Source organism: Amyelois transitella, chromosome 25 (genome assembly GCF_032362555.1).
Source record: "Amyelois transitella isolate CPQ chromosome 25, ilAmyTran1.1, whole genome shotgun sequence".
NCBI lineage: Eukaryota > Metazoa > Arthropoda > Insecta > Lepidoptera > Pyralidae > Amyelois > Amyelois transitella.
The window spans coordinates 3,404,154-3,430,677 of NC_083528.1; the positions used below are offsets into that span (position 1 = coordinate 3,404,154).

Sequence of the window (26,524 nt, forward strand, 5' to 3'; positions counted from 1 at the left end):
ATTAACTGATATTGAAATGTCCCATAATAATTAATTAAAAATTTTGAATTCTGAATTTTGATTTTTTGAATTGGTTCCCTTCAATGCCGGGTGTCAAAGGCGAGAAAAAATAATATTCACCTTTTCGAAATCCGTACGCTACAAATCATATCAGCCAATTGCAGCGAATGCTACGCTATCAGCCAATAGCAGCGTGTATGCTAAATCGCGCTATCGCAGTTTTCAGGGATTGGAGCATATAACAATCAAACAATCTACGACTCAAATTGTCAGAGCCACGATTCCCAAGAAGTAACACCTAGCCTTTTTGGAAGATCTTTCAATTGTGACGGTTGAGCTCATAACATTGCTCCCGCTATAAACTTACTTTTTTTATCCAAAATATCTGCGTTATTTATTGATTAGTCCTAACAAATCCCATAGTCGCCTTTTACGGCTATGGAACTATCCATGAGAAAGAGACGGAGTGGTCATATTCTCTTTTTCTATTGGTGCCGGGAACCACACATCACGTTATACATCAGTTTCTCTATCCCGTACAGGGTAGACAGAGCCAATGATCACTGGACTCTAGTTTAAAAGGCTAGTTTTTTGCTTAATCCACGAAATAGGTCCAGTTTTTTTATGAAGCGGCCATTCGTTTACTATTCTATCTTAGATAGTATTTTCACCAATTCGCAGAGAAATGAGAAAATATCTCACAATTTCAATCCATTTCATCGTATTGATCGTCATATTTGAACGCTCGTTAGATGCAAACGGTTTCAAATCGGCGACTGCACAAAATAAAGACAATACAAAAGTGTAAAGTAGAACCCAATTTTAAATTTCAACTTTCAAGTATGTATCTGCCCCTTTTTATTTATACTGCTCAAATCTATAGCGTAGAAAAAAAGCGGATGGCTAATAAAGCAGAAATTTGTTATTTAAGTTTTTGGGAAAAAAAAACATGATTTCTCGAAATTTTTCTAAACTAATCAGATTCAATTGTGTGTATTGATTTCATGGTATTTATGTTACTGCAGGAAACTATACGTTTTGCTTGACATTTATTTTACCACTATAACCACAACCAATTTTTTAAGTATTGCATTTCATTTATTTCAACCAAATATTAAAAAGTTTTTCTGAAATTATTTTGTGGCAAGACCAAATTTGGTTGCATCTATCATTAATACTAACATTATACCATAATAAATTAATAATTTATCATTATGTTTCGAGTAATAAAGGTGCGGTACATGCGCGTTTAATACCAGTATTATTGATAAATATTATAATGCAACGTTGATTCCTTCGCAAACTCTGCGCACGTGGCGACCGACTAGTTTACATACATCCTTCATATGGTATGGTTCCTCGTGTGGTACCGAGACATTCTTCACTTGTGTTTTACTGGGTGCGATGCGTAGCATTGCATTTGTAAAACTACCTACATCTTATGGATGTTCAACGATGAGTGCCAGTGTACGTTCAAACCTACATATTATGGTTTTTGTTACACTGTAGCAGTTAAATGTATGTAATGTAAAAATATCTAAGTTTAATAATAATAAAAATAAATAAAATATATATAATTACATCTCTTTTCCGCTGAGGTAGACATAGACGGCATCCTTCCACTTGCCACGATCCCTGCATACGTACCGTCGTTATTTTGTGTCAGCTATTATACAGCGGCTATTTACAGTGCCCGCCCTGATTGCAGGCTCCGTTCTATTTTACTGTTCAGTCGCTTTTAGCCCATAAATCTAGGTATCATTGATCCAGTCTGGCTGCCCGACTCTTACATCACTTGGTGGAATTCTTGAATATTATCTTTTTTGAGTATCTTAATAAGTACCGAATTATTCCACTAAATACATGTTGCCCGAGATAAAATTAAAACAATGGCGTGGTTGTTTAGATAACAAAGATCCTCTTGGAAGTTTCAGTATAGAATAAATTTATGTTCAAAATTTGATACAAGGAGATTGACGACTCATCACTTAAAGCTAGTTGACAATTGAGACATCTTCTTAAAATGCCTCTTAAGACTTATTAAAAAGCGTGATGAACATGGAGTACATCAATAATTGGGGATAAAAGATAAGTGTCACTTAATGTATGCATGCATATAATCACGTCTATTTCCCTTGCGGGGTAGACAGAGCCAAGAGTCTCAAAAATACTGAAAGGCCACGCTTAGCTGTATGGTTTCATGATGAAATTGAGATTTGAGATTGCTAGCCCATCGCCTAAAAGAAGAATACCAAGTACCTTTTGAAGGGACCTGTCAGTTTTTTTGAGACATTTGGCTCTGTCAATCTTTGAAAAATAAAGATGTGATCATTATGTACGTTTGTACTTTTTATTTTACCAAAAGGCCCTCGAAATGTAGCCCTCTTAAGGCTCTAATTTCTACTTATGATTGGTCAAATATCCATGATACGGTTTGTCAAATCGTTTTGTGCCAAAACCGAAAGAACTCAATATTCAAGGCGAGTGCCATTGGACCTAGTTATGTATGGCGATGCAATGCCTACAAACGAGACTCTAGACACATTCGGAATTATGGAAACGCCAATATCCTATTTATTTCTGCTGCCCTAGTACTCTTGGTAGCAATTTCATTATTATCTGTGTATGCTGCCTTTTTTGCCAAGTTAAATTCATCTCTTGTGGTTTAAAAGTTAATTAAATTTATGAATACATAATTTCCAATGATTTTGTAATATTCAGATTTTTAGATTTTTTTATTAGTGCCGGAATCCACATTGCATGAAAATGGCTCGAATTCTAAAACTTTAAATCGGAATTTCATTATAATGTCAGCTAAACTTGGCCTTTAAGTCAGCAGTAGGCTCTGTCTATCCCGCAAGGAATAAAAAGTGTAAACTATTATTAATAAATTACATTACGAGATAAATTATAAATAATTGTTACCTAAAAACCATACCCGCACTAAACATACATTGTCAAAATGTATATTCGACCACGATTTAGATTTTAGAGACCTACATATATTTGTAAACTAGAGGCCGCCCGCGACTTCGTCCGCATGGAAACCCTATCAATCCCGCGGGAACTCTGGGATAAAAAGTAGCCTATGTGTTATTCTGGGTCTTCAGCTACCTACATACCAATTTCATGGTAATCGGTTCAGTAGTTTTTGCGTGAAAGAGTAACAAACATCCATACATCCATACAAACTTTCGCCTTTATAATAGTAGTAGGATTGACGTCCGGTGAAAATGCTGCAGTGAAGTTTGTTCCGCCGTTTCTTCTACTCATGCACTTTGGAAGCGCTAATAGATATAATTAGATTTAAGTGATGTGATGTCAATAAGTGACACCTTGTATCCAACTTTGCAAAATAAATCTATTCTATCTATTAGCATAGAGTTGATACCTTTGCTCTGTGGTAATGTCTACCTATACCGACAGACAATCCCCACCGGCCTGTGCCCTGTATCCTAGCATATACCTACACCAAATGTTCCACTTGATTTTACTAGAACAGATGATAAAAGTTATGTGACTAGTAGTAATCGGAATCCTACTAATATTATAAATGCGAAAGTAAAAGTATGTCAGTATGGATTTTTGTTACTCTTTCACGCAAAAACTACTGAAACGATTACGATGAAATTTGGTATGTAGGTAGCTGCTTTTTCCGGAGTTCCCGCGGGAATGAATCCACGCGGACAAAGTCGCGGGCAGCCTCTATATTGGCAATAAAAATGCAATTTTATTGTTGAAAATATGGATAATACGTCATCGTCTTGCGTTGCACGTAGTTTTCTGCGCAGTTGTAAAGTTATCAAATAATATCAAACTCGCCTAAGGTTCACTCCTTGGTCATGTCATTATACAATTGAAATGCATAGACCTGCACTACATATTTGTTGGTCATTCTGATTTTTTCGAAGAGAAATATATTAAAATTTCTTAATTTCTTACTACTTCTAAATTCCAATTAAATCATTAAAAAACCAAAGCATTTACCTCTGTCTTCCTCGCATCGGATAAAGGCATGATACGATTGTGTGTATGAGAGATATGTATGGATATGTACGTCTTATCTAATCGTATTGAGATTCCTGGCTCCAAATCACCGAAGGACCCAATTAGTAGGCCTGTGACCACAAGCGGCCGGCGACAAGGGCGACGCTAATTCTATCAGGGTTATCTATGAGCACCGCCGTGGTAATGTGGTTTGGTCCATGGATTAATAGGATTAGTCAATTAACTTTCGATTTGGCTAATTTATTCTTTGCGCAAGGAAGGAACTGTGTAAAGATTTTAATGAATCTTTGGATAGTGCCCGCACATCTTGGTGCAAAAATTCTAACATAATCCAAGATCCAATGTGTTCCAAATCTCGAAATTATTTTTCTTATCAAAAAATCAGGTAGATATGTCAAGTAAGAAATGAATGTAGTTTCTCCGTAGTAATTTTTCATTCTTCTGCTAAATTCTCCGAGTATCTCAATCATATTGTTATGCTTTGGTTAAGTTAATATTTGGTGAAAAAGACATGATGAAGCTAAAGACCGAACGAGCGGAGCGGTAGAAAAAAGGTAGTTACCAATAACCCAGAACAATCGAGAAAGAACGACAGAAGTCCAGTATATTGCCATCCTGCTCTTACTAATATGTCCCGTCACTTTCTCGAGTGGTAAGCAGAGTACTGCTTATATCTCCCAAGTCGTCGTAAGTCGCAGAAACATTCTCCATTTCTCTAACCGATGATTCCTTTTCACAGAGTACGTCTTGAGAACTTCGAGCAATGGTGTGCCGTCGATGCTGACACCCTGGGCTGTGCTGGAGCCCCAAGTGCCTGCCGTGCTGCTGTGGTGGCAGTCCTTGGTACTCAGCTCAGGGCTGCCTGTGCCTGCCGTGGTACTGACTTCAGTCTGATGGTCGAGTGTCTCGGCTGGCAACGGCTACTTTGGCTCAACCCTTGCGTTGGTGAGTGAATGTTAATAAATAAATAAATAAATAAATAAATATGTATATACGGGACAAATTACACTGATTGAGTTAGCCTCGAAGTAAGTTCGAAACTTGTGTTACGAGATACTAACTCAACGATACTATATTTTATAATAAATACTTATATAGATAAACATCCAAGACCCAGGACAATCAGAAAAAGTTCTTTTCTCATCATGCCTTGACCGGGATTCGAACCCGGGACCTCCGGTGTCACAGACAAGCGTACTACCGCTGAGCCACAGAGGCCGTAAACTGTATGTATATATGTTACTCTGAAAGGGTCCACTCTTGGATAAAGAGTCGACAGGAGACAGTTCTCTGCCCGCGCTTGCCACGGGACCGTACCTTTTTTGCTTTGAGGATTATTTGTTTCTATGATTCTTAGAATAATGCTAATAAATGCTTATTCTCCCGTGCAGATTGTATAAGTCTATCAAGGGAAGGCTTATAAACTAGGGAATCTTCTATCAAGCAATGGGCTATGAACCTGTCTATCTGAATCTCAATTTCATCATTAAGCCATACAGCTGAACGTGGCCTTCCAGACATTTTGGTTCAGTTCAATTAGTAACCCATGAAACACCTTCATGTAAATTAATGATAGAAATATCAAATATATTTTTACAGTGGAAGCCCAAAGCGACTACCACATCAAGACCTACGGCTACCTCCTAACTACGACTGCTCTGGACAACAGCATCAGCTACATGACCATCCCACCTTCTGCGCGCCATCACCCAACCACTCATAGGCATCCCAAGCAGGAGGAGAAGGCGCCTATAGAAATCCAGATTGTCGTAAGTATAATATACGCTTGTGAACAGATTTGATTGTAGGGTACGGTACCAAACTTTTCGATCTACTTAAAAAGAAAAAGAGATGTAGATACATCTCTTTTTCCCGATATAAACAATTTGGGGATTTTCAAGGCAAGAGTGAATAGGCATTATTTTAGCTTGCCTACACCACCTTCGACCTCATCTTGCTTACCATCAGGGAAATTGCGGTAAAACGCACTCAAATTATTATAATAAAAAAATACTTTCAATAAAGTCTCACACCTACTCCCATACTAGAGAAAACTTACAGTTCTGCGTCAAAACAGCACAAATATTTTTAGGCTACTGAGCTACTGAATAAATAATTTCTAAATCAGAAGGTTCAAGCCTAAAATATCAAATTTTCAGGAGCCCGAAATCCCGATAATAACAACCCAATCCCACCCAACGGAGACGCCAGTCGACGCCGAAGAACCCACTGCGGTGGTGAAGACCACAACTGAAACTACCACCGTTGCTACTACGACCACCACGACTACTACAACAACTACGACGACAACTACACCAAGGCCGACCACGACACCAAGGCCGACCACGACGTTGGAGCCGGCGAAGTACTGCGTGGTGAAGAAGCCGGAGAGTGATGATCAGGCGCAGTATATAAAGATGGGCGAGACCAGACGAGTAAGTTAACGCTTATAATAATCAATTCCGAATCTGATAATATTTTTATGATGCATTAAACCACCAAGCTTCCTTAGAAACATCATACTGGTTTTGGCGCGAAGCTTCGCTCTCGTGGGAATTAGCCTATGTCACTTCTGAAGGTCTATCTATCTATGCCAAATTTCTTAAAAATCTGTCCATTTCTTTCATCACTTCACTCTTACTTTTGTGTCGACAAATCGATCGAAAATGAAAAGTCTTGTCGGCCAATCTCGTGGCGATGATGCCAACCGATGGCGTAAAATATGCTGTCGAACCGCTCACAGGCCAAATGACCATTGGAGAACAGTGTCCGACTCTTCCAGAACATGTTTCATACAAAAAAAAACAACTGACATAATAAACATGACAATCTCTACATTTCCAGCTGTACCGATCAGCAGAACTGGCAGAATGCACTGACCTGTGCGTCTGCGAGGTCTCGCTCCAGGTGTCTTGCAAAGTGGCCTGTGTACCTCGCGCCCCCTGCTCGTCCCGGCTGGCCCACTACTCGCACGCTGCTCCGGCGTACCAGGCGTACAGGGGACGTTGTTATTGCTACTCGGGGTCTTTCATCTGCATGCGACCCAACCCTGGTAAGTTCTGCGAAGCCCCCCTAGGTTTCCTGAAAAGCAGTCTGCAACCCCAGCGCTCAGGGTGACAGGTCTACAGGAAACCGATGACCCTACCCTGGTAAGTATGATAAACTATCTTTACTGAAACACCTTTTACAGTTTTGCCAGTTTCAATCTGACACTGACCTCAAGAAATACTAACATTTCCAATCATCTTTGTAATGAAGAGGAAGTTAGGTCACGATTAAAAACGTGGGCTCTTATCACCAAACATCATTTTTATCATTATTTTTATGGCATTGCAGGGTAAGATGAATCTAAAATAAATATTACTTTGATAAATTCTACTGGATATCATTTAACGATTACCTTAGCTAGTTATTTTTAAGCACTGAGTGAGCTCTATAACGTGCATAGAATTTTAATTTAAAGATGATAAATCACAACTGAATTAACCCAACATTTCTATAAACTTCCAGGGGAATATAAACTTCCCGAAGGTGTCTACCTCCTTCTTGGATTCAGCGCAGTGGACGAGGCTTTGCTGCGACCCCACACTGGGTTGGGAGCTGAAGATGCCGTCCGTCTACTTCAGCAGTACATGAACGTGGTCGATAATGATGGGGTAAGTACTGTTTTCGGCGAGGGATGAGGAACCGTCTACATATAGACTACTAAATCCAGAAACATGATTCTTTGACTGAGAAATATCAGATATGACAGGTTTCACTTCGTTTAATCACCTACTTCTCCGATTCCAGCTTATAGCTTAGCTAACTTATAGCTTAGCTGTAAACCTGTCTTAACCAATGCAACCAGGATCATGGTCATCGGCGGAACCCGGTCTCTTCTCCAGGTGGAGAAGTTAGGACCGGGACTAACACCATTAGGAAGTCACGATCTATTCCTGAATCTTGATAAGAAAGATCGCGGGTTATTGCAAAGCAGGTCGCAACAGAGGCTAATAACCAACAGGACGACGAAATGGTTAAGTCGCGCGACTTACAAATCACCGCAAATTTTAGCTTGCTAACCTGATAATATAACTTATTGACAATGTGTATTTCAGACAAACTGCACCTTGACTCTGTTCAACATCAGCAATGAGAACGTGATCATATCAGCGAGCGTGCCGCCCAAGGAACAGGAGTTGTTACGGGAGGCGGGAGAGGCACTGTTAGACAGAGAAAAGGTGATACATAAAGTTGACTTATATAAAGACTATCCTGACTCTGATCAACTTGAGCAAGAAGTATGTGATTATATCAGTAACAAGAATGTGGTCATATAAGCCAGCGTACGGCCTATAAAGAATAAAACCGTAAAGAACACAAATTGTAAAGGGATTCAGTAGATACACTAGTTGATAACGAAAACATTTATAGGTATCATAGATAGACATCAAGCCAATCAGCTAAAATATCTGGCCTTCATTGCTTTGCAAAGTACGCTCTTTCGATAATTTAAACCCAAGTCATTAGGCTAGTCTGGGTACATCTGGACTATATTAAGGGATTTAAACCTTTTTAAAAGTATTGGGGCTTACTTATAATTCTGGATAAGATAACTAGCGTGCACTGTACATTGTGTTGATTATGTTCACATTGTTGTTTCGAGATATTAAATATTTCAAATAATTTGTGATACTGTTACAGGAGGAATGCATCGACGTCCTCAAAGAAGTGAAGTCTCGCATCAACTCGCAGCACGAAGACATCTCCTCCCACCTGCTTCTCTCCATCTTCAAGATCGCCGAAGTCGACGTCGTCTACCCCGCACCCCCCTCCTCCGCTATCTCCACTCACAAGCCCTACGCCATCCTCTACACTATCATTGTCCTCCTCACTCTTCTTTATAACTTTGATGACATCTCTTTCACACTCTCTAATAACAAAGCCGTCAATTGTTTCTCGAATTTACTCGGTGGTAAGGGCAAATCTCACTCCTTAGATATTTATTTTAATGAGAGATATATTTTAAAAGATTTTTTATCTATTTTAAAGAGTTACAATGAATTTATAAATGTAGTTGTTGCGAATACTTGGCACCATGCACTTGCTTTAGGTGAAGCACAAACGAAACATATCACAGAAGATATAGATGTAAGTGTAATAGATGTACTTAAAGATAATTTTAAGAAAATGATACATATCATAAAAGCTGTGAGTATTACAATATTTACTAATTTTAATGTACTTGTTGCCGATGCAATTATACCTAAATATTTTTCTAGAGATGTGTATTACAAAATTGGATGTACTATAAATTATTCGAGGCTTTTTGATGATTTCCGTTTTGAAAATGTCGCGTCCTTTTCTTATGGGATTGTCAAATCCGCTAGCTTAGGTATCTAGTGGTAGTTTGAAGACTGAGATGAAAACTAAACATATCATAGTTAATGTATTTCATTTTAATTTCATCTAGACTGGTGCTTTGTAGTTGGATCTTAAAAGGCTGGTTTTGTAAATAAGTGTGTCATCGCCTTTTACACCACTGTGGGTTCTTTTTACATCTACATGGGTTCTTGCAGCAGAAATAAACAATTTCACAATATTTTTTATACAGTTCTTCCTTATTGACTCAGTTTAAAAGCAGCAGATACCGCACATACCCTCGAAAAGAGTATTTTGTCTAAAACTCGATGACTGGTAAGCGATTGGTTAGCTCTTACGATATATTAACGATAGGCGCCTCGCAAGAGATGAAATTGTAAAATTTATAAGGTCCCATGTTATGAAAGGTGAATAAAAACAGTATATAAAGGGATAATGAATAGATTGAGTATGGAGTCCAGAAAGGTTGAGCTGTGGAGAAAGCCAAATCGAAAGATTAGACATGAATAACCGAAAAGTTGATCTATCAATGGGATGTTCAAAAATGAAAAAGGAATGTTATGTCATAATTTTTAAGATTCTAAACTTTACCTTGACTTAATTATAATTTAAATAATTTCTTCTTCTAAATTGATATCGAACTTATAACTGTACTGCCTGATACTTAAATATTTCAAAATAGCAAAGTTCACTTTCTTAATTTAAACTAACTTTTTTCACTGAAAGCAAAACATTGCTAGAAGGAGCCGTGATAAACAAGCTCTAAATTTTTTCATTAATATTTTTTGTTACTTTTTACATTGTTCTAGTACTTACATACATGTATAATAATGTTGTCTTTTTGATTAGGTATTTATTACTTAATAAAATACAAGCACTCTGTTGTTATTTAAAAAACTTTTTCCTTTAAAGAATAATAAAAATAAACGTAAAAAAGTGAACTTAGCCAATTAAGTAATATAATAGATATACTTTTAACTATAACACACTACCTCAACACTTAATTTGTCTGAAAAAATTGTCTACGTCTGCTGCAGGAAACTAACTGTTATTTCTTTTACCAATAGGTATAGTTTTGTGTACTCGTAGCGGTATATATGCCTTTCTGTTAGACGATTGTAGTAGATATTACGATCAATGTGAATGCACCCTTAGAAGGAACAGTGGCGGGTAGAATTATGGGATTAAGTATTCGTTACATTATTCGTTACAGTATTCTTTGTTATGAATTGAAAAAGGTATTACGATTCTTAAAACATTTTATGAAATAAAGTAGATATCAATAAAATATAGAAATTATGATTTTTTTATGAATTTACGATCTTATTATAAAAATAATGTTAAAACTGCTTAAGTAATATTAGATATGCATTTTAAAACTAGTTCAAAAGCTCTCAGTATTGTAACGAGACAAACAAATGAAGCATATGTACCTAGATGTAGCTGTGTTAACTGTGTTTTTAATTTTTTTTATTATTGGCCATATATGGTTGTATAACTACAAAAAAGAAGTTCGATATGCAAACTTCACAATGGATTCTGATATTTTTTATTGAATAAATTAATAAAATAAAATTCTTTAAGAAATTTAGAGATTTTCTTTTTATTTCACAAAATTAATGTGATGATTTAAAATAGCACATGTGTTTTGATCGGGATTTTTTTTTCATTCACATAGCCTTGCCCGCCACTGTACCTCATAGTAAAGTTAGTGAACACTTAAATTTAAGGTATTTCAGGAACATATTACACTTTAGGGGTAAAGTGTTAATTGGTAAAGATGGAAGCTTTAATTTGAGGTAGTATAGCTCTTGTGTTCTGTAATGATAATTAGTACAAGATTACTTAGAATACTGTGTACAAAGTATGAAGTCTCGTCTGTTTAGAAGCTTGAAAAACAGGAGTAAATCAACTTTATAGAACTGTTATATTAATAGTCACACACCTAAGTTCTGCTGTGTCGATATGGTTTTATTTTTCACAAGGCTATAAAAAATGGCCATTGACATTCGGCAAGGTACATAATATTTTTTCGTTAAAATATTGAAAAAAGAAAAATTGAGAAATGAGTAATATGTACCTTTATAATAAGAAGTTTCTTAAATCTTTTTTTTAGTTATTCAATAAAACAATTACAACTCTCGACGAAAAAATCATTTACTAATAGATATTTCTTAATAATTTCGTCGAGGTACCTAATAGCGAGCGAAATATCGTTCGTCTTAAGGCAAAATATTCAATATTATGTACACATAGCGTAGGGTATTCTAAGACCTTAAGGTTGTTTGTCTTTTATTTAAATATATTTAATATGTATTGAACAAATACGGGATTTTTCTAAATAATATATAAACATATCACTTCGAAATCCCAAAACATATCACTTAAGCTAAGCACTATCACGCTTAACGCCTGGAGATACTTATTCCCTTATCTTATTGGTAAACATAATAAAAATTTAATTGAACTTTATGTCATGAGGGATTGTATTTTACATTGTTTAAAAAGTAAATAAATATACTTATATGTTGATACAAAGGTAACAATTAATTATTTTCAAGTCATGCGTGACAGAAAATTCATCGTAACGATACATATCAATAAAGCTCAATTTTGTACTATCGTATTTCTAGCATTAGACGATGCAAAGCAAAATGGCGTACATCTTTATGTAGCTTAGATTTAGAGAGACTTAGATAAATTTAAGAAATTTACAAAGAAAAAATTAGAAAAATGTTTCTAAATTGAATGTTGAATTCTTTTGTAGGTGTGACGAAGAAATTTTTTGTCGTAAGATTTTGTATTGCTAAAATTTTTTATATATTAAAATGAATTAATTATATACATATAATGTTCTTCGTTTCTTCATTTTTGACGTTGTTAATGTATAAATTATAATTATTGAACGGTTCATTGAAATGACGTCCTTTTCTGAACATATCATGCACATGCCTATGCCTTCCATGTATATAAGTTATAGTAAATAATAAAAATATACAAACACTGTATAATTGGATCGATTAATTTTAGATAACTGTTGTTTAATAGCACATCACTAATGTAAAACTAATATTTTGTTACTCAACCTTACATTTATGACACTTTTATTGGCACGAGTGAGAAAAGAAGAGCATATTTTCTTTATTTAAACATTAAAAAAAAATTATGTAAAGCACAATACGTGGGCTTAATAGTAGTATTATCTAGTAGTCTACCATTCAGTCTAAAATAAAAAATCAAGTTTTTAAAACGAAATCAATATGAAACGTAGGTGCCATTTGAAATTTATCTAAAAAAATTATAAGTTCGGCTAAAAATAAAATCGCTCTTCAATTCCAACTTGTACCAACACAGTAAAATTAAGAATACTGTTATTTATTTATATTTTAGACAAGTCATTGTTTAATAGCATAATTATTATGCGTACTGCACAAGTGAAGTCAATATAAAAATGGAAATATTTTTTTTTTTTTTTCTCTTTTACATAATAAAATAATAAATAATTATAAAATATACGCTCGCTTCTCTCACGTGGAAGATACTTGAAGATATGTAGCCAATGTTAATCCTAAAATTTTGTTTGTCTCAGTGGTAAATAAGAAGAAAGATCCAGAAGATTTTAAGTTTATTTGTACAAAACAATATTTACTGTTTTAATAAAAAAAAAATTAAATAATTTTTTTTGGACAAGCATAAAAGATTTACACAAAATATAAGATGGATAGCGTTCTATTGACTTTCCTCTTCAGTACTTGTGTAGCACACATAATATCAATACTTGCATGTGAATAAATGTAATATTTATTTATTCAATTGTCGCTTTGTAATAAGTTGTTGGGTGTTAGTGTAACGTATTGAAGACTAGATGTCTCAATGTGTAGCAATATTAACTGTAGATAAATTTAATATCGGTTTGGGAACAACCTCTTTTAAACCCGGTTGACTTTTAAAACTGTAACCAAATTATATGAAGTAGATACATCAATTTTTTTTTAAAGAATTACTTTAATATGTTATATTATATTGAAAAAATAATCATCAAAAAAGTCGATAATTCTGAGATTAGAATATCACATATTAATCACATTGAATGGAAAATGAAAATTTTTATTCTTTATCAGTCTATAAAAATATATTTGAAATTCTGATAATTTGTTCATTGATTAAAAAGTCAAGCTGGTATATCTATTAGTACACACTGGTTCTTCACACAGATTTCTAAATAAGCGATAGGCTAGTTATATGTTGTGAAAAAAACAAAATACGATAACCTACTATCCCGTCTGTACGTAGCCTCTATGTTCGATCACTTAAGGCTCTGTCTAGCCCATTAACAAAAACACCAATGTCCAGGGCGCAATAACTCACTTATTACCTACAATCTCAACAAAAAAGAAATTTATGTCTGTGCGATTTAAAGTCCATTTTTCTTATTTTGTCTAGCAGATGCGTAGACAAGGATAGAATCGTATTGGAGAGAAAGGCTATAAGTGGGAATTCCGAAGCTCTTAGAAGGTTGAAGCTACGAAAAAAATGGAAGCTCTGTAGGTACTAGGAAGCTTGCTTTCTACAAAGAACAGATAAATTACCCCGCCAGTATTAATAGTCCCTTTTCCGGAAGTAAAGTACCTTTAAAAATTGAACTGTTCTACTTCCTGAGCTTTCAATACTAAAAGTGCGTAATTATAAAAGCGATCTAAGACTTTAATTTGGCAAATCTGATTCGGCGAACAAAAATGTCTACCTTTGCGGACCTACCCTCGGAAGCATGCAAACGATTCTCTTTTCTTAACCCAGTACAGTTTACACCCAGCCCCGATAGATGACGCATTTTGTAAATAATTTAATTACTCATGTATTTTCCAAACCGATATTGATATAAATTAAATTGTGAATACACAACACGGTAGTGATATGCGTAACTGAGCTTCTAAAGGTTATATAATTGTTTTATACACTATTACTTGTATTACATAAATATGGTATTATTTGGCCGCTGACTTGCGCAGTGGCAATTTTTGTTGTAGCAAATAAAGTGATTCATACAAAAAATGGTGTTTCTTTTTCGTACAAGATTCATAGGGCAAAAAATAAATCCCAAGTTTATAAGCCCCTCCCTTTGTCGTCTACTACAACATCCATGGAAAATTGATGGAGTTTCCTACTCTTTTTCTATTGGTATTCTATGATTTAACTATATATAGGTACCTACCTATTACGCAAATAAAAAAATTGAATTTGAATAATTTGAGTTTATGTTACGTCTAACGATGAGGACTTCGTCAAGTCGCGGGTACAAGCAGAATTTTTTAACATCCTACTAATAATATAAATGCTAGTTTGTAATTATATGGATGTTTGTTACTCCTTCACGGAAAATAGGTACCTACTACCTGAACCGATTATGATCAAAAGGTACCTATGTAGGTACGAAATCCTGTTCTGGGTCTTCAGCCAGAACAGGATTTCGATCGATGTAATAAATAATTGACAATCACAAATTTTATAAAATGTAGTGCGAAAGGCAAGGAATTTATAAGGTAGGTAGGTATGCTGACTGTAAAAGTGGGAGCGCCGGCCTCATCGAATTTTAAAGGACCAAATTTCGAATGTCTTGAAAAAGGGAAATGTTAGGAGTAGGTAGGTACCCGTAATCGTAGAATATTCCAAGGTAGGTATGTAAGGATCGTAGCAAGTGGAAATCCACAGTCTCTGCCTACCCCGATGGGAGGCGTGATATAAGAATGTATGTGGTGTTTTTGCAATTATTTTCTACATGTCGCAGGAGGCAACTCGGGTAATAAATGCTGTCTTATGATTATTAGGCTAAGGTACCTATCTACCTACATGATTCATTTTTAGAATTTTCTAGGGACAGACCCAGGACATTTATCTTTTGGCTTTTGATTGGTTTTGCGAGACAACTGGGAGATTCAAAGCAATGAAACAATGAAAGTAAAACAAGTTTAAATATTTATTGAAATTACCTTAACCGCATAAAATAAAATCAGTCTCGAATGGCACTGCCATACACGAATCTTTGGAGAAAACAATACATTCACATTAATCACAGTTTCACTAGAGATCTTCACTTGCCCTTCTTGGCTTCCTTCTCCTTATCACTGGTACCTTCGCTCTGGTCTTTGATTTCCTTGCGCACAGGTCCTGTCTGCGCAATGGGCACCTTCCGCTCACCCTTGACCGCCTCGGGCACCTTCAGCGGCGCCGTGATGGTCAGCACGCCGTCTGAAGACAGCCGCGACTCCACGGCGTCCGGCGTCGCGCCTTCAGGCAGCGCGTACCGCCGCACGAACTGCCGCGAGATGTACCCGTGCTCGTCCTTCTTCTCCTCGTGCTTGCCTTCCACCACCACGAACCCGTCCGCGGTCTTCACCGAGATCTCTTCAGGCGCGAAATGCTGCACGTCCAAGTTGATCTGGAACTTGTCCTTGTCGGCTTTGATGCTGGAGCCGATGTCTCTCGCTGCGGCCGCTAGTTGCCTCCAAGGTCTGTAGTAGTCTGAAGACAGAATTGGGCATGCCACAGCTGTCAGCATGTCGTCGGGTGTCAACGCCAAGCCGAAATCTTGATCAAGGAGACGGCTAGGCCAGTGGCGATGGCGGCTGTAGCGCGGCGAATCGTAGCCAAACATGAATGGAAGCAGCGACATTTTATTGTACTTTCTTCAATAAACTCTCTTGAAAAACTCGCAGATACACAATTTGTTCTGAAATATCAGAAGAATTAGCTTTGTGTTGTCGTTGAGATCGCTCCGAAACTCGTTTGTTTGTTTTCAATTCACTGCCGGCTTGCCGGCTAGTGTCTCCTTATATACGCGAGCAAGCGCCATCTAGTATCGGGTAGAAAATACTCGAAATATCGTATGCTTTCAGTAGCGCCCAATACTAATGGGTCGCACGTATAAGCGCTCGTAAAATTTGTTTGGAAATAATGTAATTATTATCCTAATAACTTAAAACAGATAAAATAATCATTAATTTCTTGTAATAATTTGACTTATAATTTTTGAGAAATCGTTCTTTGCCTTTATAATAACGTTGAAAGCATATTGAGTGTATTTCCACATTCGTCCAAACAACGTATGTGAACATCATACTAATATAAAAATATTTAATATAAGTAGAAAATTTGTGGGAATGTATGTTCGCTACTATTTGTCATAATACAACTGAACAGATTTGGATGAAATTTAACTTAATAATAATCTGAATAACCATGGGTACAATTTACACGCAAGCTAATACAACGAGCAGGTGCTGGATTGAAATATATATATAATATAATTAAATATACAAAAACGATACAGATATTTAAATAATTAGAGAATCAATTTAATCAATCATTTAAAATTTCAATGCCATCATAAAGCCATACAACTGAACGTGGCCTTTATTTTTTTTCGAGATTGTTGACTCTGTCTACCCCGCAAGGGATAAAGACTAAATTTATGTATTTACCTATGCATATCATTTTATATAAATTGAATTTTATTTCACAACGTTGTAAAAAAGCTATGCGGGCCGCAAACTAACAAGCCCTGTGTTTATGGCGGGCGGGGCTGCAGTCATTGACCGGTAGAAGTATCTCGAAGAGCCGGGAACACAGTGTCAAGGTCACCTTCGTATTTTCGCCGATTTTCTATACACCTATGCATTCATATGACATAATTCGCTTATCTTATCAGTATGAACATTATTTGTTTTAAAAATATACGCGTGATTAAGTTGTTTTCGTATTTATTTCTTGCTAGAATGTTGCCGCACCTTCTTACATATTGTGCATTTCAATAAATCACTGTTTGTAATATAATACTAACCTATCTACCTACATACATACATATGGTCACGTCTATATCCCTTGCGGAGTAGACAGAGCCAACAGTCTTGAAAAGACTGAATGGCCACGTTCAGCTATTTGGGTAAATGATAGAATTGAGATTCAAAAAGACCTACCTACCTACCTAACTGATAAAAATGATTAATTCTAATAATAAAAAAGACCTAAATCTGTAATGTTAATTTTTATTATCTGATCCCCATTTTTGTCAATAAAATAAAAAAGCAATAAAATAAATTATATCCCGCGGATAGGGTACTATACCTAACTATCTAGATTTTTATTTACCTACGTAATATAGCCATTCTGACATACATATTTATATCTATTTTTATTAGTTGAGTGTTCTATTTATATTAATTGAAGTAAAAATTATTGATTTTATATGAAGCAGGATAAGTAACCTACCTTTATATGCCTGCCACAATTCAGGCTGGAATAAAGTAGGTACTACCCTCTAAAAAAATATATAGAAACCACTTCGTTTTGACCTCCATGACCCTTAGCATATAGGAGGCTTTAACAGCTTGGATAATCATTGTTGTACTACATTATTCCCTTAGTCGGATCCTACGAGAAAGGGATCGTATTATCTTTTGTCCGGCAAGCACTTTTATTTTATCACATACAAAAAAGGGTACTTCTATTTATCTTTCACCACCAATTTTGTGAAAAGTACTTTTTGTGAAAATCTAATTAAACCCCTTGTTCCAAACTTTGTCAAAATCTGTCCACAAGATTTTCCAACTGTTGGCTCTGTCTACCCCGCAAGGGATGTACACTTTACAATATGTATATTTATGGATGTTATAATAATAACTCTTTACAAAAACTATCCGGGACCTGCTAAGGGATGAAAGAAAAAAATATGTTTTTTAATTTTTATATTAATAAGAAATATCTACTTAGGTATTCTATGGTAGATTCTCAATTCAATTTAATTCAAAACCTTTATTGCATATTATATAGTACTTCAGTTCTTCTTCTTTTACGGTGTAGACAGAGCCAACAAACAATCTCTAAAATACTCGAAAGGTTTAGCTGGATAGCTCATTGGTGAAATCGGGACTCAAACAGTGACTAGGTTACCAGTCCATCGCCTAAAAGAATTCCAAGTTTAGAAGGTTATCCCTTAATTGACTTCGACAAACTGCGTAGGAAGAGAAGCAGCTGGACGAAGAGCATTACAACTTTTCTTCCTTACTCGACCAGCAGGAGACTGTCACATGAATGTACTTTAGAGACTCCCCTAGTCGCCTTTACTGCATGCATGGGACAGAATTAAAAGTGATTTTGAAAGTACCGGCAAATCATTCGGCATATTCTCTTCATAGAAGGTAGAAATCAATGATTCCCGACTCGGCATTATGTAAAAAATATATATAATTATACATTACCTATATATGTATATCTTGCTGCTATGTATATCTACGTACTTCTAGAAGATGGACTAGCAACCTTTCACAATTTTACTCCCAATTCCATGATGAAGCCATACAGCTAAACGTGGCCAGTCTTTTCGGAATTGTGGGCTCTGTCTGTCCCGCAACGGATAAGACGTGATTATTGTGTAGGTATGTATTTCATTCCCATGCAAGAATGCAAGCGTCCGACTCAGACTTTACCGTGTCCCAGTAGGTATCTATGTTTCAAGTTGCCTAATTGCAATATTTAAACCTGAATTAAACCCTCAAAAGCTATATTAATAAGGAGGTAGAAATTTAACTTTCCCACCCGATTTCTATCCTAAAGAGAAACGACGTTTTTTTTTCTTTCAAACGTTATAATATTTTGCCTAGGCTTTACCATGAGTGTGTAGGAATAGAATTAGGTCGGAATCGGTCAGATTTCTTCAGCATCTATTAATAATAATTATGTAGGATTTTAGGGTTGTAGCAGCAGACCTGCAGTTGATATTTTGATTTTAATTATATTATCGAAGCAAGGAAAAACTTAACATGTTTTAAGGCATCGAAATATTTTTTTTATGTGAAACAAAGGTTTAAAGATCTGGACCAGGTCAAAGAGTAACAAATACCTTTTAATATTTACGTACAAAATAGTTTTAATAATCGTGTTTATCGTCATTATAATCATCAACTGTGTGGAAATTGTTACTGTTCACGAGATGGCGCTAAAATCACATAAGTAAACATGTTTGTTTGTCAATGACGTAATGACGGGCGTATTCTCGTATTTTCTACTTTACGCTAGATGTCACTGCTCTGGCACATACACATACATTCAAACGCACACATTGATAGACCCCCTGGCTGTACGCAGAAACGCCCAGTCGGTGAAGATTCTAGTATTTTCTACTCTACGCCAGATGGCACTTACCTACTATCGCAACTACTACATTCATAAACATAACGCACACATTGATAGCGCCCAGTCTATGTAACGATGAATGACGTAAATCGAGAAATTTCTACTACACGCTAGATGTCGCTGCCCCGCGTATAAAAAGGCGCGTTTTGCCTCGCCAGACATGGAATTTGAGAACGAGCAATACGAAGTGCGAACCGAGCAGTAAGGAGATTTTCTCAGTTATTTTCTGTGATTCTACGAGTGTAATTAATTTGTTTGAAAGGGAAAAAATGTCGCTGCTACCATTCGTATTTGGGTACGAATCGCCGCGCTACCGCCACCACTGGCCTAGCCGGCTCCTCGACCAAGATTTCGGCTTGTCATTGACACCGGACGACATGCTTACAGTTGTTGCGACGCCTATGATGTCGTCAGACTACTACAGACCTTGGAGGCAGCTAGCGGCCGCAGCGAGAGACATCGGCTCCAGCATCAAAGCCGACAAGGACAAGTTCCAGATCAACTTGGACGTGCAGCATTTCGCGCCTGAAGAGATCTCGGTGAAGACCGCGGACGGGTTCGTGGTGGTGGAAGGCAAGCACGAGGAGAAGAAGGACGAGCACGGGTACATCTCGCGGCAGTTCGTGCGGCGGTACGCGCTGCCTGAAGGCGCGACGCCGGACGCCGTGGAGTCGCGGCTGTCTTCAGACGGCGTGCTGACCATCACGGCGCCGCTGAAGGTGCCCGAGGCGGTCAAGGGTGAGCGGAAGGTGCCCATTGCGCAGACAGGACCTGTGCGCAAGGAAATCAAAGACCAGAGCGAGGGGGAAAAGAAATAAAATACCTAATGAATGTATTATTTTCCTTTATTTTTAAGACTGATAATTTACTCATTATGTGACTCTTCTAGATTCATATTTTTTTAATATTCCTGTAACTTTTATTTTTAAATAAATTGAAGTTACCATAATTTTAACTTGTTTTGTTTAATTTCCTTATTTTATTAATCAAATAAGAAAAGTCTTCCTATTCCGATCCGAATTATATTTATTCGTTATGTCTGCACAGCTACCACTGAACCGAATTCAATGAAACTTTAGAAAGGCTTTATTTTGGCAATTTACTTCGACTTAACCTACCCATATTTTTTTTATTTACTTGATCGAAGGCAATTTATTAGCAAAATACAAAAGCGAAAGAACTCCGTATTATTTTATTCCACTGAGATTCATCAAAAATCTTTGACAAAAATACTAGATAAGTAGGTTTTAGGAGTAGCTGCCAACATTGCTAGCGAATCGGTTCAGCTGTTTTGACATGAAAGTGAATCAAACAAACATACATTACTTTCAATTTCTTCTAGAAAAATATTACGGCCATGGAAAATTATATTAAGAGACAAATCTACATATATTTTAGTTGTTTTTCTTTTTGTGACCAAGACCCACTTATGCAAACTTACGACAAATTGAAATCTCTCAATTTGACGCAAGTTTGTCAGTCAATCAAATTACCAGGTAGGCCAGGAAAAATGAACTGAAAATTATATTTTTTCCTATTATTTTGTATCATAAATTTTGTTTTAAGTTTGCCATTTTATTATATTCCCTTTTTGAAAAATGATTCTAAGACTAGGAGCAAAATTATGTCCTGTTTTAAAATCGTGCGTTAACCAAACGAGAAACATCAGACCCTCGATAAAAATTGATAAGGAAACATTCCAGCTCACTTTAGATGTACGACAATTTGATAAAGAAGAGGTCAGGGTGAAGGCGAGACCGGAATTCATCATTGTTGAAGGTAAACAAGAGCGGAAGACGAAAGATGGTTTTGTCATAAGACAATTTGTCAGAAAATTCAAATTGCCTATAGGATGTGACCCACAGACTATTAAAACCACGTTATCGCCAAATGGAATTTTAACTGTAACAGCGCCAAGGAAATTCTGCGAGAAAAATTTGCCCTGTGAAAGGATTATACCTATATCTGTGGGAGATGATGAAGAAATTGATCAAAAACTTATAGAACCTGAAAAACCTAGTAAAGAGGATCTGTGTGCCAAGTATATAGCAGATGATAGAAGTAAAACTAAAACAGATACAAATAAAGATGATAAAAAATAGCACGCCTTTTTTGCTTTTTGTTGATGTCGTTCTCTGTGGCGCAGAGGTAATGCGCTTGTCTGTGACACCGGAGGTCCTGGGTTCGAATCCCGGCAGGGCATGATGAGAAACGAACTTTCTTTAATTGGTCTGAGTCAGTGGATGTGGTTTTATAGAGATATATTTGTTTATCTACACTAATATTATAAAGAGGAAAACTTTGTTTGTTTGGTTGTAATGAATAGGCTCAAGAACTACTGGACCGATTTTAAAAATTCTTTCACCATTCGAAAGCTACATTATCCACGAGTAACATAGACTATATTTTATCTTGGAAAAAAATAGGGTTCCATAATAAATTTGGATATTTCGGACACAAACTGAAAAAAATCAACCAAAAAGTTACTTATTTTGCGTACGCTGCCTAAATTACAAAAGATAGAACCATAAAATGTTTAAATTTATTGTAGATCTTATAAATATCTACAAAAAAGTCCGCGACACACTATACCTATCTATGTCGAGTGAGGCACAACAACCTCATTTTTATTTAAAAATCTTAAATTTTTTTTGGTCTACATTTAAACGGTTTTTTTTACTCATGCTATTAATCCTTATCAAAATAAATAATTTCATCAATAAATGCAGTTTATGTAGATAATATTTGGTCTTTTCATTCAAAGACCAAATATTAAAATTGGACGTTTGGTTTTGAAGTTGTGGTGAAATTAAAATATTACGATTTCTGGTGCACGGCCCGGGACTGCAGGCAGAAGTGACACTTTTGCCGGGAGTAAGACTTAGTTAGCCGCTTTGTGGGCGGTCCTTTAGTTAGTTCTAATAGAGATATATTTAGTATCGGCTGTGCATCCGTGCGAAACCGGGGCGGGTCGCTAGTTATAAAATATAAGTATCGTTGAGTTCGTAACTCGTAACACAAGTCTCACCTTACTTCGAGGCTATCTGTGTAAACTGTCCCGTAAAACTACATTTTCATAACTATTTTTATGTTACACACAACCATAAAACGGATTCTTTATATTAATTTTAAGGAAGAAATAAAAAAATATTTTGAATGCAAGGTTATTTATATTTTTGACGGAATCTCGGTAATGATGCCAAGTGTCTAATGGTACACACATCATTGTTTATTTACAAAAACAATGATCTTTTTTATAAATATTCCTGCCACCTTTAATGTGAGTGGGCGTTGGACAAAAATATGTATCCGATTGAATCATTTCTCGCAAGCAAAAGCGTCGGTGGCAAAGTGATTAAAGTACCTATTTGACTCTGACTCAACGAGCGGTCCCGCGTTTGAGTTTCACCGCAGTCATAAAAACAATGTGTCTCGTACAAAAAAAAATTCATCAATGGACCTAAAGCCAGCCTAAAGTGCTTCTTGCCATGTGCCACGTACCTGTTTCTCTAAAGAAATGAGGTCGAAAATAATACTTTATCCTATCCCGCGGGATCTGAACCCGTCACCTGGACTGTGCCGGGGACATACGCTAACGCTAACGCTCGCTGAACTAAGAATGTTACTACCAAGTCATATATTTACAGGCCGTAGTGGAAAGATCTAGAAAAAACAGAAATCTGTTAAATATTTTTCTTATATCTGCGGCTACAAAATAGATTATTGTTTTGACAATTTTCCATAGTACCTTCGAGATTTTTCTCGACTCCGATAGATTACAAGGTCAATGACAAAAAACACAGTTTTACAAGTGCTGTGTAAGGCTGCTGTTGTTAACTGACAACAATTTTATCAGCGCCAATAAGTATATCAATAAAATTATCGACATTGTGACGAACATTCCGATTCAATATATAAATATGCGAATCGATATAATGTCATTGCACTCTGTCCGTATGACTAATGAACTTCAACGATTACAATTTTGCATCCAGAACTATCGAGACGATCTATTTCGAACGCATTACCTTGCTAACGTCACGCATTCTCAATATATAAACGATTCCCGCCCGAAAACTAACAGTACAGACATTACTGTGACAGAAATCGGACCAAAATGTCTCTCCTACCTTATCTCTTCGACTACGACCATCCTCGTTGGCCAAGACGCCTTCTCGACCAAAACTTCGGCTTAGCACTCTCACCAGAAGACGTCACATCGGCTGCAACTTTGAGCTCACCATTAATTTCGCGCCTAAAACCATGGTGGCCCGACGCGGGATCTTCAATCAAAAGTGAAAAGGACAAATTCCAAATCAACGTAGATGTACAGCATTTCTCTCCAGATGAGATCACAGTCAAAACAGCAGACGGCTACATCATCATTGAAGGCAAACATGAAGAGAAGAAAGATGAACACGGATTCGTTTCAAGACAGTTTTCGAGAAGATTCAAGCTACCTGAAGATATAAATGTGGATGCGGTGCAGTCCAGACTTTCTTCTGATGGGGTTTTGACAGTGGTAGCTCCTAAACAAACGGACGTTGCCAAGGGTGAGAGATTAGTTCCTATCACACCAACGGGGCCTATCAGACAAGTAGTGGATGAAGCCTCTAAGGATGTTATCAAGAGCTAATTTATAATTTAAGACTGGTTGATTTTAAGTACCTATATTATAGCAATAAATTGTATTTATTTGTTCAAAAATTTGATGTTTTTTATAAAAAAAAACTGTTCGTTTACCTCTAAAAACGTCCAATTTAATTATTCGTGAATAGTAATTTATTATCCCGAATTTAATGGTGCACTCTGGAGATTTCTAAAGGCTTAAAGTTTTAGCGATGAAGATTATTTATGTATGCCTGAAGCGTTGTTTATGTCCCACGCATCGGTATTCGCGGTGTTCAAATACGAGTTATAAATAGCTTCCACATTGCGAGTGTTGAGCAAAAGTGTTATCTTCCTCCAAATAGTTTGTTTTATTTAGCTATATCGTATAGATATCTTCAGTTTTCATCTTTATTGCGCTCATAACGTTAGCATAACTGGCATTGAGGATTAACTTCTAGTCATACCATTACAGCGTGATGTTTCTATCAAAAAAACCACTCCACCTCTTGGATGTCGTATAAAGACCATTTGGTATTGAAAGCCAAGACTGAAAGCTATAGTAAGTAAACGTTAATAAAATGATGATGCCTGGATAAAAACAGAGCTTTCAGATTTAAAAAAACAGGTGTCTGAAATAATGGTAATATTGAAAGCTACTAGCGTTTCCCAAGCTGAAAATATCAATAAGCTTCATGAAGACGTCACTACTATCAAAACTCATGTAAATAGTATTGGTGACACCATCGAAAGTATTAAATTAGATCAGAGTAATACAAAACTAAGACTTAACGAGTTAGAAACAAAAACAGAGAATATTGAAAAGAAAATTGAGAATTTAGAAACAGATTTAAACCAATTTAGGGAAACCACAACGTTGAGTACTATAACTACAGCTACTGAACCATCTATAAGTTATGAAGAAATTGTAAATGAAGTTCACGAGCGACACCAACGCTCTAAAAATATAGTGATATTGGGTATTCCAGAGCCAACTAGCCCAATCAACCGTTTCACTTACAATAAGGTTGAGATTACAAAAATCACAAAATCTATTTATCCCGACTGTCCTGAACCAAATAAAACCTTCCGACTAGGAAAATATAAACCTGGTATAAATCGCCCCATCAAAGCCTGCTATACATCGGAAAATACCGTAAAAACTATATTACGCAATAAGAGCAATTTACAAATGAACACCATTAAAATATTCTCTGACAGAACGCCCCTGCAAAAACAGCACTTTCAAAAATTAAAAGAGGAATTGAAAAGTCGGAAAACAGAGGGAGAGACCAATTTAGCCATAAAATATATTAAAGGAGTTCCCAAAATTACCCAAACAACGGGAGAGAAGCAAGGAAAAGAGACATCCAAGTCAAAAAACTAGCAGCCCCCTCCAGGGGGAAGATAACACACAAGTTCATCAAAAACTATAATGACATAAAAAGTTCTCATAAGTCTTTGAAATGCTTATATATAAATGCTTGCAGTCTTGTCAAGAAAGGTAAACTGGATGAACTTAAATGCATAGCTGCCCAGATAGAACCGCATATAATTGTTGTGACTGAAACATGGATAAAAAATGAAACCGACGTCCAAAAACTCAACATTCCATGCTACACCCACTACAACAATTTCAGACAAAATCGCAAAGGAGGCGGTGTTTCAATCTTTGTTCACAACAACTTAAAGCACAGGATGATTGAAGACCATTGTATAGCTGACAACAACCACTATCTTTGGATACATCTTGAAAAGCAGTCTCTGGACATCGGTGCTATATACAACCCCAACAAGAAGAACGTTGACAACTTTCTTGAACTATATTCACAACAACTGGAAAAAAGGAAAAGAGCTTTGGTTTTTGGGGACTACAATTTTGACTTACTGGTACCTGACAAGGAAACTCGAAAATATAAAGATATTTTAAAAGAGAACAACTTTACGATAATAAACAAAGTCCACCGGAAGTACTCCACGCGTGTAACAGAATCCACAAACACGATTATTGATCATGTATGCACTAACTTAAAAGACAACAATTTTAATTTTAGTCTTATTGAATCATCGATGTCCGACCATCGACAAATATACTTAGAAGTTGAAAACCACTATAGTAAACCTGTTCAAAAAATTTATTACACAGCAGTAAACTATAAAAAGTTACACGACTCAGCAGAACACAATATAAGGAAAGACGAAAGCGCATATGAAATGTTGGAAGAAAGTATTCTAAAATGTCTATCTACAAGTAAAGTCACTAAATCTAAGTACCTAAACCCACCACGTCAAGACTGGATTAAAAATGATATTATTCAAGACATCGACAAACGAAATGAAATTTGGCATAGATACA

At 36.2% G+C, this 26,524-nt stretch overlaps 5 protein-coding genes across 5 annotated transcripts in view; 4 read left to right on the forward strand and 1 right to left on the reverse strand.

The window, feature by feature from the left end:
* Positions 1-9,393, forward strand: part of LOC106141454 (uncharacterized) — a 48,791-nt gene extending 39,398 nt beyond the window's left edge. The window contains exons 9-15 of the mRNA XM_060951451.1: positions 4,748-4,953; positions 5,608-5,774; positions 6,168-6,443; positions 6,853-7,060; positions 7,519-7,664; positions 8,109-8,231; positions 8,695-9,393. Of these exons, the coding sequence (XP_060807434.1) occupies positions 4,748-4,953; positions 5,608-5,774; positions 6,168-6,443; positions 6,853-7,060; positions 7,519-7,664; positions 8,109-8,231; positions 8,695-9,393 (1,825 nt within the window). The remainder of the gene's footprint in view (positions 1-4,747; positions 4,954-5,607; positions 5,775-6,167; positions 6,444-6,852; positions 7,061-7,518; positions 7,665-8,108; positions 8,232-8,694) is intronic.
* A 5,935-nt stretch (positions 9,394-15,328) lies between these two features.
* On the reverse strand, positions 15,329-16,192 carry LOC106141463 (protein lethal(2)essential for life-like). Its single transcript, XM_013343114.2, has one exon. It carries the CDS (start codon positions 16,040-16,042, stop codon positions 15,461-15,463), a length of 582 nt encoding a protein of 193 aa, XP_013198568.2. The 5' UTR covers positions 16,043-16,192; the 3' UTR covers positions 15,329-15,460.
* A 3,538-nt stretch (positions 16,193-19,730) lies between these two features.
* On the forward strand, positions 19,731-20,515 carry LOC106137133 (protein lethal(2)essential for life-like). The gene has a single exon (XM_013337897.2). It carries the CDS (start codon positions 19,830-19,832, stop codon positions 20,376-20,378), a length of 549 nt encoding a protein of 182 aa, XP_013193351.1. The 5' UTR covers positions 19,731-19,829; the 3' UTR covers positions 20,379-20,515.
* Positions 20,516-21,158: 643 nt separating this feature from the next.
* Positions 21,159-21,662, forward strand: LOC106141456 (alpha-crystallin B chain-like). Its single transcript, XM_013343108.1, has one exon. It carries the CDS (start codon positions 21,159-21,161, stop codon positions 21,660-21,662), a length of 504 nt encoding a protein of 167 aa, XP_013198562.1.
* Positions 21,663-23,508: 1,846 nt separating this feature from the next.
* Positions 23,509-24,267, forward strand: LOC106137163 (protein lethal(2)essential for life-like). The gene has a single exon (XM_013337943.2). The coding sequence runs from the start codon at positions 23,678-23,680 to the stop codon at positions 24,194-24,196; it is 519 nt and encodes a 172-aa protein (XP_013193397.2). The 5' UTR covers positions 23,509-23,677; the 3' UTR covers positions 24,197-24,267.
* Positions 24,268-26,524: the final 2,257 nt, after the last annotated feature.

Excerpts from the sequence above, each read along its gene's own strand:
- LOC106141456 (XM_013343108.1), top strand. The coding sequence starts at position 21,159 with ATGATTCTAAGACTAGGAGCAAAATTATGTCCTGTTTTAAAATCGTGC.
- LOC106141463 (XM_013343114.2), bottom strand. The coding sequence starts at position 16,042 with ATGTCGCTGCTTCCATTCATGTTTGGCTACGATTCGCCGCGCTACAGC.
- LOC106137163 (XM_013337943.2), top strand. The coding sequence starts at position 23,678 with ATGTCTCTCCTACCTTATCTCTTCGACTACGACCATCCTCGTTGGCCA.
- LOC106137133 (XM_013337897.2), top strand. The coding sequence starts at position 19,830 with ATGTCGCTGCTACCATTCGTATTTGGGTACGAATCGCCGCGCTACCGC.